Source organism: Phyllostomus hastatus, unplaced genomic scaffold (assembly GCF_019186645.2).
Source record: "Phyllostomus hastatus isolate PE091 unplaced genomic scaffold, TTU_PhHast_1.1 phas_contig_150, whole genome shotgun sequence".
Lineage (NCBI taxonomy): Eukaryota > Metazoa > Chordata > Mammalia > Chiroptera > Phyllostomidae > Phyllostomus > Phyllostomus hastatus.
The window spans coordinates 40206839-40222060 of NW_025333611.1; the positions used below are offsets into that span (position 1 = coordinate 40206839).

The following is a 15222-nucleotide window of genomic DNA, read 5'->3' on the forward strand; positions in this document are numbered from 1 at the left end:
AAGGCCTTTGAAAAGACACTTAAATTAACATGAGGCCATTAGGGTGGGCCCTAATCCAACGTGGCTGGTGTCCTTTTAAGAGATTAAGACGCAGACTTGCACAGAAAGGAGACCATGAACACACAGGGAGGAGACAGCGGTCTACCAGCCAAGGAGAGAGGCCTCAGATGCCAACCCTGCCGACACCTCGGTCTTGGACTTCCAGCCTTCCATTGCCTGGAATGTGGCACTTTGTCATGGTGGCCATGGAAACCTGATGCCCCTGGCAGAGGCTCCGAGAAGTCCCGCAGCAGGGGCCCCAGAACAGCCTGGGGATGAGAGAGTAAGCAGGGGGAGCTCTGACCTGCTGGGGTGGGAATCAGGCATGATCTGCCGTGTGCTGGTCCTCACACAGACACAGGGTCTGACCCCAGGAGCTGGTGATGCCCCCGGCCTGTGTGGCCGCGGGGTTGTTCCCTGCGGCTCGGGAGGGAGCACACAGGGTCCATTCTATTTGTCAATGATGCTACTAACAATCCCATCGGAGCTGCCAAGGTAACTCTGGTGACAATGCAGGCAGCAGCTGTCCCCATCAGCTTTCTGCCACTGTCTCATTTCCTCTACAAAGCAGCAGCCTTTGCTGGGCCCAGTTTTGGAAGGGGAACCCAGCAAGCTGGCCAAGACCTAACAGCTAGTCAATCCTGGAGCCAACATTCAAACCAGAGCCCAAGCCCTTAATCTCCACGTGGACTTCGGATGTCCTCAAGCAGGACATCACGGCGAGATGGGGCCAGGGGCCCAGGTCAGGGGATGGGGCTGAGAGAGGCTGGCCCCTGACAGCTCCTGGGAAAGAATCAAGGTGGGCCCTGGCTCTAGACTGAAAAGAGGCATTTATTTTTCTGGAAAGGGAGGGGTGCAGGTCAGGGTGAATACGGAGGGTCAAGGCAAAGAAATGTCCTCTAACTTCTGATCCAGCGTCTTGAGGTCGTCGAGGAAACGGGTTGGAGTGAGGATATGTGAGGAGCCTGGGCAAGAGGGGAGGGGGCAGAGAGTGGGTCACAGCTCAGCCCTTGACACCCCTAGCCAGTGTCCTGGGAGACAGGTCTTGACTATAAGCACTCTGTAGAAACACAGGAACCCAGGCCCCAGGTGACCCCTTCTCCAGGAAACCCAGGTGTGCAGCTACCCCCCTCATCTTGGATGGCCAGCCCTGAGAGGCCCCAGGCTGTTGGGCTCATCCTTCGGAAGCACCTAAGGGTCCAGGCCCTGAGGGGTCACCCCTGCCCAGGGACCCCAGTCCTGGTACTCACCAATGAGCACCTCCCACTTGCCGTCTGTGGCCCTGGTCACCTCGTAGGCGGCCCTCATCTCGGACATGGCCACACCACCCACGACGTAGACGATGAGCCGCGGCCCCGCCCGCGCCTCCACTCCGGCCTTGTTCTTGTGCCAGTGGCCGAAGCGGGCACTGTGCAGGTGGAAGCAGGGGGCCGGGGGGCAGAGGTCAGTCTGAACAGGAGACCCCCCCACCCCTCACCGAACAGCCCTGGGCACCAGTAGGGGGTGTCCCTGGGCCTTCACCTGACCGCAGCCTGGGAGCTCTGCATGGGGGCGGGGTCAGACACAAAGGGCCACATCTTTCGGTCCAGCCGGTCCTCCACGGCGTCCTGGGGGCCAGACAGGGAGGCTTAGGAGGGAAGCTCCAGGCGACAGGGCCTGGGCTCTGGAACCCCCTCAATGGGTGTCTCAGGAGCCAAGATCCGAGAAGACGGGAGCCACCATCTGCACCTGCATCCCCTGGGAGACTCAGGAGTTAGGACCCTCAGCCTCTTGAGGACTCAGCAGTATGGGCTCCCAGCCCCCTGGGATCCAACAGTCCAGGACCCCAGCCACTCAGGGACCTGGGAATCCAAGCATCCGGGGTCCATGGGATGGAGAAGCCACAGTCACTGGGCCCCCAAGTGGGTAGAAGTACCAGAGCTCCATGGGGACAGCAGGTGGAAAGCCAGGAAGCTGGGCAACCCCTCACCCAGTCCTCTTTGTTTCTACTGCTCTTGGTGCCTAGGATGGGCAGGGGCTGGTGTTGGGAAGGCAAAGGGGGATGAAGGGGGCTTTCCCAGGGACAGGGGAAGAAGAGACCAGGGGGATGGAGAAGGACAGGGGAGCGGACAGGTGGATGGGGAGAAAATGAGACCCTCCATGAGGGACCCCGCTGCTGCCTCAGTTCCTTGGGTGGTTTGGGGTGCCCCCCAGCAGAACAGACTGGATGCTGGGGAACGCCTGTAATGAGGGATTTCCCATTAAGCCCCGAAGCTTAGCCCTGTAAGCATGAAGGGAGTTGGGCTGACACCTGGATCAGGGCAGGACTTGGCGGGCACGAGAGGTTGGTCCCCAGGCCTACCCTCCTGGTGCCCACTCCTGCCTGTGGTACCTCCATTACATCCTTGATGACTGGGGTCCAGCGGGACAGCTGATAGGTGGGCTCCAAGCGCTCCCTCCGCTCCAGCCGGCTGGAGGTCCCAGGGCCCTATGGGCGGAATGCAGCAGGCCGGTGTGGGTATTGGGGAGAAGGAGGCAGGTAACAGACAGGGCTAGGGGCTCCTATTGTTTGGGGGTGTGCTGCAGAAAAATATAGAGAAATGGGACAAAGAATTACAGAGAGAGAGAAAGAGACAGAGAAGAGAGAATGAAGGATAGAGAGAGGAAGAAACAGTGAGACAAAGAGAGAGGGCAGAGAAAGAGGACAAAAAGAGAAAAATGGGGACAGAGATTGGTGGACACAGAGAAAGGGGTGGGGGAGAGGTGGGAGATGGAGACAGGGGACCATGAGAGAGATGGGAGGCATGAGAGGCTCAGCCCAGGGACAGAGCCTGGCAGAGGTGGCCATGCAAGGGAGGTGGTGCAGGCAGGGCCAGAGCTACCGGGCAAGGAGGGAAGGCCAGCAGAGCGTGTGCCGGGGGCACGGCAGCCCTCTGAGACGTCCAGCAGCCCAGGGTCGCCCAACACTGGCAACACTACCGTCCCACCCCTTACCCCCACCCCCGGGACTCAGACCCCAGACCCACACTGCACTGCCACCAGACTCTGACACCACCTTGGATCCCTGCTTCTCATGTGATCCAGAGTTGGGGACAGCCCTGGTGCTCCCTGGTCCCTAGGCCAATCATTGCACAGCACTCTCTGTCCCCCAAAAGCACACCATGCCTTGTGGACCCCAGCTCTGTGATGTACCCTCCACCCTGGGGCCCAGGTCCTGCCTCGATGCCCTGCCCTCAGGCTCTGGCCCCAACCTACCCCAGGGCTGATGACAGTGGCTCCCAGCTGCTCCAGATTCCGGATCAGGCTGCTGTGGGCCTGCACATTGGCGTGCTGGATCAGCTTGGCCAGGTTCTCCTCACTCACACCTGGTGCGGGGGAGGGCTCACATGGGTGGGATTCTCCTGGGGAGTGGGCTCTGGGAGGGCAGGGGGACCGGAGGGGCACATGAGACCTCTAAGGGGTGGTGTGAGGGGGAGTCCTGATGTCAAAGTTCTGGGTGGGTATGGAGTCTAGAGGGGGTAGACTGGGCTCCTGTGGAATTAGTCAGAAGACCAAGTTTTTTGGAGAAGTCATAGATTTGGGGAGTTCTCCCTGTTAATGGAACTCTCACGTCGATGAAGGAGGCATCCCAGGATCCAAAAGGGAATCTCAAGAACAGGGGAACCGTGGGGTTGAGGGAATCCCAGGACCCCTGAAGGCCCTGGTGAATCAGGGTCTCCCAAGGCTGCCCCTGCCCCCACCGTTCCGAAGAAGAATGTAGAGCAACAAGACTCGGATCTTGTCGTAGGCGGGCACTGCGGCGTCCAGCAGCACGGGCACAATCAGCTTCATGGCGTCCTTTATCTTCTCACCCTCTGCGTCAGAGCCCATGGCCAAATCCTAGGGGGATTGGAGGGCAGCTGTCCTGGCAGCCACTGGTGGGGATGGGCGTGGCTGGAACATCCCCAGGGTCCTCAGTAAGGCCTTTGAGGCTCACTTCATCCTAGTCTCTGAAGGTTCCACTCCCTCCCGAGCACTGCCCCTCACTCGGCCACACCCTGTCTTGCCCACCCAGAGCCAGCACCCACCTGCTCCACACTGCACAGCTTCTCCACGGAGCCCTTGAAGCGCTTCATGCAGTCGTCGGCTAAGTGCAGGTGTGTGGAGTACTGCAGGGTGGGTGGCAGTCAGGGAGGACTGAGATTGAGTCAGGGGGAGACAGGGTGGCAGGAAGCAGGCTCCTGGTCCGTGCTCACCTTGTTCAGCTCCTTCTGGTATTGTGGCATCTTTTTCAGGATGTGGGACAGGTCTTTGATGTTGGCCTAGGAACAGGACAGCGGGGAGCTTCCTACCACAGGGTTGGGATCCAGACTGAGGCCCCTCCCCCGCTCTGGTGGCAGCTTTCTGCCCAAGCTGCCCACCCCAATGCAGGCTGGCCCTACCTTCTCAGTGGTCAGTCTCTTGCTCTCACAGAATGTCTTCAGAAGCTCTGTGACCTTCCTGGCCATGAGGGTGGGCAGGGGTGAGGTTGGGGGCTGATACCAAGACAGTAGTTTGAGGGCAGCATGGGGATCAGCATGGGGGTCTCATGGCTGGGAGGAGCGGGAGCCAGGGGACGCCAGCTGCAAGCCCACGCTGGGGATGCACTGGGGAGTTGGCTGAGGGGCATGGCTTGTAGAGAGAGCATGCTCATTGAAGGTGGAAGGCCTGGGACCAGGCCCCCAGTGGGGGAGGGGTGGGGATGTGGGTAGGGAGAATCTAGCTGGGGATGACACTGCAGAAGGCCCACAGCCCAGCGCCCCCATGCACGCACTTGGACACGTCCGCAATGTGCATGTGCCGCAGCTCCACCCACAGGTCGTCGTCCTCATCCAGCAGCACAGCCTTCTCACAGGCCTCGCTCAGCCCTGCAGTCTCGTACCTGCAGGGGTAGGGAGACACAGAGCACTACCTGGGGACAGGGACCTAGGTCGGTTGTGATGGGGGAAAGGGTTTCAGGGGTCCACCTACCTGTACGTGTCCTGCTCGATGTCCAGCAGGTCATAGGCCATGGCCTGGAACGTGAGCTCATGCAGCAGTGGGGACACGAGATCAGCCGCCCGGTCCATGATCAGCAGCTGTGATCGGGTTTTCTCAGGGCCCTGGGGGTGGCGAGGGATGGGCAGAGATTAGGGTGTTAACCCAGATCCTCTTGGCTAGGGCCTCGCCCCACCCCCCCCCACCCCCGCATGCCCCCTCACCTCGCCCAGACTGGGAGTGTCTGCCTTAAAGGCGTTCAGCTTGGCCAGGACTGCGTGAGCCAGCTGGGCCGTATCCTCTGGGCCCCTGGGGGGTGGGATGGGCAAATGTGGGGCCTTAGGGCATGGGGTCGTGGAGGGCCAAGCACAGACTGGGGTCAAAGATAGGGTGAGGGATAGGGTCAGGTAGCAGGGTGAGGACTGGGGTGGGATTAAAGAAGAGGTGAAAGGTGGGATGCAGGTTGGGGTCAAGGCAGGGGGCAGCATCAGGGGCAGGTCCCACTTGTGGTAGCGGATGGCTGGGTACTCCTGCAGTGTGGCGCAAAGTGTGGCAATCTGCTGGGCCAGCGCCTCGAGCTGCCTCGTCCGCTCACTGGCCCGGAAAGGGCAGTAGAGGTTGTAGGTGCTGTGGGGGGCATCCAAGGAGAACACCTGCAAGGACACAAGGCCTGGGGGGAGGTGGAGAAACACCCCAGCCTCTCCTCCTTGGGCAAGACAACTGAGGCTGCCCTGCGCTGCCCCCTGCCTCGCCCAGTGGGACCCAGCTCCAAGTGTCTGGTGGTAGGAGCTCGTTTGTTCCACACTGGCTCCTTTCTTTTCTGACTCGCTATCCCCTTTACCTGTCTCAGGGGCTGTTTCTGAGGGAAGTTGAGTCATCTGCTCACAGATCCCACACCCTGCCCAGAATGAGGCTGGGTTGTACCTGGGCCTCATAGGGGAGAAAGGCAAGGTGAATCTCTTTCAGCGTCTTCACCACTTTTGCCAGACGGGAGCGGCCCAGCTCACCGAACAGAGGCTCAGGGCAGGCTGGGTGGGCAAGAGGGGGCATTAGGCCAGAAACCACCCCCCCACAGACCCAAACCCTACACTCTCCTCAGGTTACCCTCACTTACTGTCTGTGAAGAAGACGTGTGCTGCTTTGTAGGTGAAGGTCGGGGTCCCACGGAAGTCTGCGATCAGGGCCTGCACTGACTGGGGAATGCAGACCACACTCCAGGCCTGGCCCTGTACCCCCTGACCCATCCACCCCCTGCCCGAGCCCCCAGCTGCCACCAGTGCCCCCATGCATGTGCAGATATGCAGAGGCATGCACCCATGCATGCTCACACACACTTGCTCACATAAGCACCTTCTCCGTGGGGCTCAACAAATAAATGGCCTCCAGGCTGGGGATGGGTTCTCGCCGCTTGTTGATGTCTTCAACAACTAGGAGGGACAGAGAAAGGGACACATAAAGGGGGCACTGGGACTGGTGCACATGGTGAGTGGCAGATGTTAGCAGTGTTCTGCACATTCGGGGTCACAGTTCGCACCCCAGGGGCCTCCCACAGAAAGCTGTGCATTCTGGGGGCCCCACACTGAGCTCACCCTCAGTTCTACACAGGCTCCCACACACAAGGGTTGAACAGCTGGGGAGACCGACCCCTCAGGGGCCACAACTACAAGTCCTGTGGGGGAGGGGTCTCCACCCATCCTGCATTTCCACACTCAGGCCACATCTGGGGAGCACGGGGTGGGGGTGTCCACTCACTGGTGATGCCCTCTTCCAGGATGTCTGACATCTTGCAGCAGGATGACAAAATGCGCATGCTTGGGTGGTCCATGATGAGCACCTGTCCAGATGGATGGACAGATGGACCAACAGACAGACAAGTGAGCAGGAGAGGCTGAAGCTCCCCCACCCAGAAGTGGGGCTGGAGTGGTGGGCAGGGCTGTCAGCTTCAAGAGCTGGCTGAATGAGGGGACCCAGGACCCCACCCCATCCCATCCCAGACCCACCCAGCTTCCTCAGGGAGTTTGGAATGTGGTCCCACATTCAGGGAACCACCCCCCATCTGGACAGAGCACTCTGCCTCGCCCCTACCTTCCACTCCCCGTCCTTTTTGACGCTTCGGATGACTCCACTCAGAATTTCTGCAGGGGAGGGTGGGCTCAGGACACTGGGTTCTCTGGCCCCACCACACTCCAAAACCTTAGGAATCCCAGGTTGGACTTCCATCTTAACTACTGTTTACCACCCCCCATTCTGTGAAGTAGCTGTTGGTGTCGTCCCCAACTTATAGACAGGGAAACTGAGGTTCAAACAGGGCAGGTAACTAGACTGAGTGGCCTGAGGGCCCAAGTGGCCCGGAGCCTGATACAAGAGTAGCTGCTAAATAAATATACTTTAAATAAACAATAATTAGAAAGTCAGGTTTTCCTGCCTCCAGAGCTGGACCCTTGGCTTCCCCACAGACCGCCTCGAGTTCTCCTGGGGTGGAGGTTTTGGCCAAAGCGCTCACTCCCCCTCCATCAGTTTCCACTGGACTGGAGTGCAGGACCCCCTGGATCCCCGCTTTGAAATGTGCCTGGCTGAGGTTGTTTTCCGTCACCCAACCTTCAGCCTCAGTTTCCTCCTCTGTAAAATGGAATCAGTGGCTTTCCCGACTGCAGGTTAACGACTCTGTGATAGGCTCCTTTTCTCGTTAGGGTGCAGGGGGTGTGAGTCACACTCTTCCCTGCCTAGCTGAGGGGACAGAAGGGAAGGGATGGCCCCGCCCTGCCAGAGTGTCAACATGGTTATCAGGACAGCCAGGGCGGAAGGAGCAGCTGAGGCCGGAACCACCCAGGGGTTCGGAAGGAGGCGATCTCCACCCCTCCCCCAAGAGCCCGGCCCACACGACCTGGACGCCTGGGTCCTCACGTTCCAAGGGCTTCAGAAAGGGGGGCGTCCCCCACCCTGGGCCTGAACAGGGGGTCTGGACACACCCCCTGAAGGTTCACACCATCTGGGGTGCGCTGATCAGAGCACCCAGCCCAGCCCCAGTCCGCCGTGTTGGGCACCAAGAATCCAGCCCCGCGGACTTCGCGAGGCTCAGAGATCCGGGAATCTGGACGTCCAGCTGTGCCTTCCCCTCGTCGGCCTCAGGGGGCTCAGGCATCCGAGCCCCGACACCTGCCTACGCCACCCTTTGGGTCGCGGAGTCCAACTGCCCAACTTCGTTCAGCTCCGGCTGGGGAGAGCCGGGACGGCGAGCTGGAACCACCTTCCTGCCCGCTCCCTCGAGGGCCAGGTGCTAGACGCCCAGCCCGGCCCCAGCTCCCCGCCGCCAGGGTCCCAGACTCCGTGCGCCCTGGGCCCCCACCCCCAGGAGACGCAAGAGGCCCGGCCCGGGGTGTCACTCACTTTCCCCCACCACCGCCTTCAGGCCCGAGGGCGCCATCTTCCCCAACGGCATAGCCGCTGCTTCCGGGTCTGTGCAAGGTGGGGGCGTGGCCCTCAGCGTCACCCACGTGGACCCCGCCCTGCAGGACCTGGCCCTGCCCCTGCACACCTGGCCCCACCAGGTTCTCGGAACGTGGGACCCTTGAAGAGTGGAGGAGTGGATTTGCCGGAAAAGGCCGGCACCAAGTTTCGGGAGGGGCCCACCTCGACGGCACACAAACGCGAGCTCAGACGCGGGTCCCCTGCTTTCGTGCAGCGAGAAAGTGGGACCGCGGGGCAGCAATAACCCCTTCATCTTCCCTGGGCACATCCACGAGCTTCTCCGAGGCTGAGGGGTGCTGTGTGCCCACACGGGGCAGCAGAGTTACAAATCCATGACGCACTTACCTTCTGTGCCCGATTTTAGCAGCAGCAGCAAGTTCTGCAACATTTGGTAAACTCAGGAGTTGGCCTGGAGGGAGGGTTAGAGAGAAGCCAGCACCTGCTGTGTACTCCGTCCTCCCAGAGACCCTGAGAGGGAGTACAGTGTAGCAGTGACACCCGGCTCACGGCTGCCTGGTGAGTAGGCTTACTCAGATTCGAATCAAGAGTTTGTTCCAGGAGAAATGCTCCTCACAGCCTTATGCTCACTGGTTGCATGCAAACACGCACAGGCGACAATCACATTTGTAGTCTGAACACACGTGGATTGAATGGCATGCTCGACCACTGGGACACTCACACGCACCTCAATTCACACTCAACTTGAAACCTTAGGGCCTGCTCCTGCTGTGTGCCAGCAAAAGGCTGACATCCCATCTCAGACAGGGCGCAGTCCAGCAGCACCCACGAGAATGAGGTCTCAGATTCAAAGTGTGATGCACATTTGTGAAGGCAGAGTCCTGAAGTGGTTCCTTCATTCAGTGACTATTAAAGAGTAGACCACGCACCAGGACCTTTGCCCTTTACGTGGGACAAGATGGGACAGACAACAGAAGTTCTGCCACATGCAACTTACAGTTAAGTTTAGGAGGGAACAGAAAATAATCATTTCTGTCCCACAGGAAATAGTGCTATGGTAGTAAGTGCCATGTCGGAGTGCTTTATTGGGGGTGGTACCCCTATCTGAGGGGGTGGCCCTGAGACATAATGGTGAGTGACACCAAGCAGCAGCCATGCAGTGATCCAGGAGAGCAGGGGGTGGGGGGGAGAGTGGACAGAAGGTGAGACCGGAAGAACTGCAGCTCCCTGTGTCAAGGACAAAGCAGGACCAACCCAGCCCGACCTACCTAGGACTGAGAGGTTCCTGGGGCACAGGGCCTTGCTACCATGGGACCAGTCCCAGGTAGAGTGGGAGGGCTGGCCACCCCGGACCAGGGTTTGGGTTTTTTTTCTCACCTTTCTTTCTCTTTCTTTTCCTTTCCTTTCCCTTCCTTCCCTTCTTCACTCTTTTGTCTTTCTCCTTCCTTTCTTGTTTTTCTTTTCTTCCTCTGTCCTTCCTTCCCTCCCTGTCTCTCCTTTCCTTTCTTTTCTTTAACAGCTTTATTGATACATAATTCACATATTAGTACAATTCACCCACCGAGAGTGTACAATTCAATAGCTTTTAGCATACTTAGAGTTGTGTCACCATCATCAGTCCATTCCATACCATTCCCATTATCCCCAAGTTGTTTGAATTTTCTCCAAAGGACAATGAAGACCAAGGGAGAGTTCTCAGCAGGGAAAGGAGGGGATCACTGCAGCTCCCAGGGTGGGGGAGGTTAAACTTCAGGCGCCAAGTGCGGAGCTGGGAGACCACAAGGAAGCTGGGGTCACCTCTAGCCCCACAGCTTGTCTCCTAAAACCCCACACATACTCAGTGAGCAGGCTTTTCAGCTGCTATGGGCTGAATGGGCTCCTGTCCACCCCCTGCCAAAATAAAGTAGGTGGGAACCCTGACCCCCAGGACCTCAGAATGTGACCTTATTTGGAAATTGGGTCAACGTCTTTGCAGGTGAGGTTAGGGGAGGCCATACCACAGTAGGGTGGGTCCCTAATGCAATATGATTGGTGTCCATGTCTTATGACAGCCATGTGGAGCCATGTGAAGGACACATGAGGAATGCCATGTGGTGACAGAGGCTGAGACTGAAGTGCTGTAGCTACAAGCCAAGGCACACCAAGGTCTGCCAGCAAACCCTCAGGAGCCACGAGGGGCAAGGGAGCACCCTCCCCGGCATGTCTCAGGAGCACAGCCCTGCTGGCACGCTTTCAGACGTCTGTCCTCCAAAACTGTGACAATAAATGCCTGTCCTCAGATGCCCCATTTGTGACACATTAAGGCAGCCCCAGGAAACTAATACAGCTGTGGTAGAGCAGGACATCCTGTTGGCATCAAGGACTTGGAGCCATGGACAGGAAAGTGATGCCTGGGAAGGGGGACCGAGCTTCGCATTCTGTCAGGGGTGGTAACAGTGTGGCCTGTTTATTCCAGGAAGAAACTTTAATTAGTTTCCAAAAAGGCATCTCGGGGAGGGGCGGGGATGGGGTGTGGGTGGGACCCTCCAGCGACATCCACTCCCAGAACTCAGAGGGAAGCCATAGCTGCTGGGGTGCGGGAGAGCAGCAGGCTTTCCTACTGCCCCCCTTCCCCGGAATGTAGCCTCCAGCCCCCAGGCAGGGCTGGGGTACAACTCAGAGACAGCTGAACTTGGCATCGGTGTCGGGGAGGCAAGAGATCCTGGACCTTGCTTTGGGGCCTATGGGAAGCAACCAGACCCAGGGACAGTGAAGAGGGGTAGACCTCGCCAAGAGACAGAGATGGAGCCAGGCTGCTGGTGGGTCCTCTGGGGTCTTCAGGTCCAACTGCCCTCCAGTCGGGCAGGTGAGACACCTGCACTGCTTCCTGCGTCTGGGCGGCAGGCCCCTCCGAGCTGCCAGGTTGGCCTGTCCTTTCCCAGTAGGGCCCAGACAGCCCCCATCCCACTGTGGGGACACAGCTCTGGCTGGTCACTATGCCCCACCTGAGAGTCCTTGGGGCACAGTGAGTCCTGCTGGGTCAGCAAGGTCCCAGCCCAGGCCGCCCTGCTTCCTGCCCCCACAGCAGCCCCAGCATTTCGCAGCAAATACGATTATCTGGATCATCTTTATGGGGCTTAAGCTTAGGTGGGAGCAGATGCGGTATGAAGAGGGGATTTGGGGCTGTGTATCCACTGTCCCCACGTCTGTCTTTTAAAAAGCCTTGCCTGGCACAGGCCTGGGCCAGAGGCTAGCAGAGAAGTGGATCGGGCTCAGGAAGCAGGAACAAAGATGGACCAGGAAGAGGGGGTAGACAGGGGCTCAGCTCCCTGCATCAAGGTAAGCAGATCCCACCCCCATATGCCCCCAACTCCTCAAGAGCAATGAATGACAAGACTAGCTAGTTTGTAGGGCACCTCATTAGCAATTGGGTCTCCTGGGACCACTGACCCAGTTTGCTGCCCCAGAAAGTGCTGGTGGGCATGAGGGTCTGAGTGCCCAGCCCAGCCCCAGGGCAGAGGTCGGTGCTCTCAGTGATGGTCTTGGTGAGCTGGGGGGATGCTGGGATCTGGGGACAGCCCCTGGGATTTCTCCCTGGCTGGTGCCCTGTAGTCAGGCCCCAATCTAGGACGACAGGCTGCCAGCAGCCTCTCCCTTGAGGCAGAACCACGTGCAGCGGCACTACTGGCCGGGTCCTGGGGGCTCCGGTTGGTAAGGAGACTCGTGTCTCATTTGCAGCAGCTCTGCAGAGCAGTACATCAGCAGGGACCATGGTGAGAGCCAAGGAGGAGGGGAGGAAAGACTCCAGAGTCAGGGTGGGAGTTAGTGAGGGGTCCCCCAACTGAGGGGCCAGCTGGACCAGGTATGTCTGTCTCCCAGGCAGGCTCCCCAGACCAAGAAGGCTTCTTCAACCTGCTGAGCCACGTGCAGGGCGACCGAATGGAGGAGCAGCGTTGCCCACTGCAGGCAGGGCCTGACACCGCCTCCAAGAATGGTGAGTGTATGGTGGAGTGTGTAGGGCCGGTGTGTTGTCTGGGTGCATAAATGGGGCAGGGCTTAGGGGTACGGGACAAGTGACCATCTGGAGGGGCCTGTAGGCAAGAGTCTGTCTGAAAGTGAGAGACAACTGGTGACACAGATGCTAGTGGGTCTAGGGGCAAGGGACACAGGGGAGAGATGAGTGAGCTTCCTGGAGAACGTGAGTGGGGAAGGGGTGGGCTGGGGGCTCTAGCTGGGCTGTGTTCCCTGGAACCTGCGTGTATGTCCATCCCCACCTGCTTCTGCACCATGCAGAGAGTGGTCCTGTGCCGGAGATGGACAGTCTTATGGACATGCTGGCCAACACCCAGGGTCATCGCATGGATGACCAGCGTGTGACAGTCAGCAACCTGCCTGGCTTCCAGCCTGTGGGCCCCAAGGTAGGTGATGCTCTGCTGGAGCTGAGGGAGACCAGCCATGATGAGCCCCCTGGCCCTGCATCCCACCCCCTTCTCTGTCCCTCATGTGCCTCCTGGGGATGAGTGCCTGGTAGGAGTGCTTGCCCTGTGTCCCTCCCAGTCACAAGGCCCTATCCAATCCAACACCCAACTCAGACAGGAGAATGAAGGCCCAGACAAAGCCAAGAGGGCCCCAAGGTCATGCAGAGGGCACATTAATGTCAGAGCTGTGGCGGGAAGTCCTGGCTCCTGCCCCCAGAACTGAGGATTTAAGGAAGAGTTGAGAGAAGGAATACCCTCTTGGGAAGACAAACCTTGGGGGGGTGGGCACACGAGCTCATACACTCACATATGTCTGTGTCACATGTGGTCAAACACAGCTTGGGTTCTAATCAAGACCCCAGTGGGACCCCCAAGACCCCCATCTCACATTCAAATATCACCATAAGTGTTGAGAACTCAGGTACCTAGAAGCTTGGGAGGGGTGGGGGCAGATGGTGGGAGGTGGGACAACGGTTCCCACCTGCACCCTCCTTCCAACGTTTATGTCACCTCGGGCCAGCACTGCCTTTGGTTCCTCCCTCTGGCTGACCCCTCTTCATCCACAGGACGGAGTGCAGAAACGAGCTGGGACCCTCAGCCCCCAACCCCTCCTCACCCCTCAGGACCCATCTGCTCTCAGCTTCCGTCGGAACAGCAGCCCCCAGCCCCAGACACAAGCCCCCTGAAGGCTGGGGCCCTCTTGTGCCCTACTTGTGCCCCCCCGCCCCAAAGCAGACAATAAAACACTTCCATGGGAAACAAAGAACCGAGTGTATGTTGTTTCATGAGTGGCACTCAGGCACTTGAGGATTTCGAGCTCTGCTGAGCAGCTCGCAGGAGCTTCTCCTCCCGCTGCTTCCGTAGCCTCTCTTTGAACTCCTCTAGCCGTTGGCGCTGGTGGTGGGGAAGGAGCGGGGCATACCTCAGAGCCTAGACCCCTCTCCCACCACCCTACCTCCTATTTCCCCAGGCCACAACTTCAGAATTTAGTGTCTACACTGTGAGCCCTGTGCCAGTTACAAGCAGGGTCCAAGTGGGATCGGCTTGATCATTTGGGGAGAGGACAAGGAGGAAACCACATATACCTTTGCCCTCAGATCCCTGCTCATGACAGAGGGCAGTATTTCCATTCAAACCTGTCACGGTCACAGGGACCTGGGCCCCGCTGTCCCTCTGGTGGGAGAAAGAGTAGGTTACTCACCTGGTCCTCCTCAGGTGGCCACAGCTCCCTCTGTACGGATAAAGTCACAGACAAGCCAGGAGTCACCTAAGCAGGTCAGCTCATGGAAGGCAGGCATCAGTGCCCTGTGCTCTCCCCCACCCTCTGCAGTGAACCCATGAAAACTCTCCCGGTGCCCACCTTGCGCTGTATGACGGCGTCCTCAAACCACTCAGCCTGATTGGCAATCCAGAACATAGCCACAGGGAAGGTGAGGTAGAGCATCATCTAGGAGGCGGGAAGGGGACAAGTGGAGGCTGCTTAGAGCCTGGAGCAGAGGGTGCTCTTGCACAGCCCAGGAGCGCCTCCACAGGACCCCCACAAGAAGCCCAGGATTAAGGGAGTCCGGCCCTCATCATCCAAGAGACCTTATTTCTGGAGCTCCCTCCGCGTCTGGGGGACTCTCTCTCAAACGACACAACGCATGCGCACGCACCCTGGCCCCAGGACAAGAGCTCCCACACAATCACAGGCATCTCTGAGATCTCACTGCCCTGGCCCCAAAGTCAGATCCAGGGGGCACTCCAAACCCCTCATTCTTCAGAGTCTACTCTCCTAGGCTAGGAGTCCTACTGTGACACACACATACCCATTCTAAACCCAACAACACCCCCCCCCCCAGAGTCTGGAGACTTCCTTCTTAGAGCCCCCCTTCAAACCACCTATCTCAGAGGCCCTTCCTCACACCAGCCCTACCAAGGCCCCCCTCCCCCGGCACCCCTTCCTCGGGGCGTCCAACCCTAAAGGGCCTTCTCAAATCTCAGGATCTTTCTCCCTATTCAGAGCCTCCTCCTCAGATCCAGGGACAAGCCTCTGCCCACCAGCTCGGGTGCCCACTGACCCGAAACACCTCCAACTTCACCCCCATCTCGCTTCTCCCGGGCTACACAGCCGCTCCTGTCCAAAAGCCAACCCTCCAAAATGACAGCAGCTCATTGGGAATCCAGGGACTCGACCACTGAAGTTCATTGGCCGAGAAGCCCTGGATGACATCATCTTCGGGCTCCTACTCTCTGCTTCTGGTCGCTGGCCAAGGATAGGCGGGGCCTGCACACGCGGGACGGGGTCAGCCAATAGGAAGTGAGTCTTGCCCAGGGGGCGGGCCTT

At 58.9% G+C, this 15222-nt stretch overlaps 2 protein-coding genes across 4 annotated transcripts; one reads left to right on the top strand and one right to left on the bottom strand.

The window, feature by feature from the left end:
• Positions 1-852: 852 nt before the first annotated feature.
• On the bottom strand, positions 853-15090 carry LOC123808310 (syntaxin-binding protein 2). 3 transcript variants are annotated; one of them, XM_045822898.1, is made up of 22 exons: positions 14957-15090; positions 14257-14343; positions 14098-14127; positions 8827-8860; positions 7099-7148; positions 6766-6847; positions 6364-6440; positions 6128-6206; positions 5938-6041; positions 5518-5666; positions 5238-5322; positions 5008-5138; positions 4811-4918; positions 4440-4497; positions 4254-4319; positions 4086-4166; positions 3759-3897; positions 3274-3383; positions 2411-2506; positions 1561-1646; positions 1290-1447; positions 853-1004 (listed from the first exon to the last, which is right to left on the bottom strand). In XM_045822898.1, the coding sequence occupies exons 1-22, from the start codon at positions 14981-14983 to the stop codon at positions 919-921; spliced, it is 1923 nt and encodes a 640-aa protein (XP_045678854.1). In that variant the 5' UTR covers positions 14984-15090; the 3' UTR covers positions 853-918. The 3 variants fall into 3 exon arrangements, with proteins under 3 accessions (XP_045678854.1, XP_045678847.1, XP_045678860.1); XM_045822891.1 differs by lacking the exons at positions 8827-8860; positions 14098-14127; positions 14257-14343; positions 14957-15090 and adding an exon at positions 8401-8503; XM_045822904.1 differs by lacking the exons at positions 853-1004; positions 1290-1447; positions 1561-1646; ... (14 more) ...; positions 7099-7148; positions 8827-8860 and adding an exon at positions 13649-13790.
• On the top strand, positions 10975-13653 carry PCP2 (Purkinje cell protein 2). The gene is made up of 4 exons (XM_045822912.1): positions 10975-11757; positions 12298-12412; positions 12712-12836; positions 13463-13653. The coding sequence occupies exons 1-4, from the start codon at positions 11710-11712 to the stop codon at positions 13580-13582; spliced, it is 408 nt and encodes a 135-aa protein (XP_045678868.1). The 5' UTR covers positions 10975-11709; the 3' UTR covers positions 13583-13653.
• Positions 15091-15222: the final 132 nt, after the last annotated feature.

Coding starts and splice junctions, on each gene's coding strand:
- PCP2 (XM_045822912.1), top strand. CDS start 11,710: ATGGACCAGGAAGAGGGGGTAGACAGGGGCTCAGCTCCCTGCATCAAG. Junction 12,413..12,711: donor TGACACCGCCTCCAAGAATG/GTGAGTGTATGG, acceptor TGCACCATGCAG/AGAGTGGTCCTGTGCCGGAG. Junction 12,837..13,462: donor TCCAGCCTGTGGGCCCCAAG/GTAGGTGATGCT, acceptor CTTCATCCACAG/GACGGAGTGCAGAAACGAGC.
- LOC123808310 (XM_045822898.1), bottom strand. CDS start 14,983: ATGGGGGTGAAGTTGGAGGTGTTTCGG. Junction 5,667..5,937: donor TTCTCCCCTATGAGGCCCAG/GTACAACCCAGC, acceptor GTGTCCTTGCAG/GTGTTCTCCTTGGATGCCCC. Junction 4,167..4,253: donor ACCAGAAGGAGCTGAACAAG/GTGAGCACGGAC, acceptor CCCACCCTGCAG/TACTCCACACACCTGCACTT.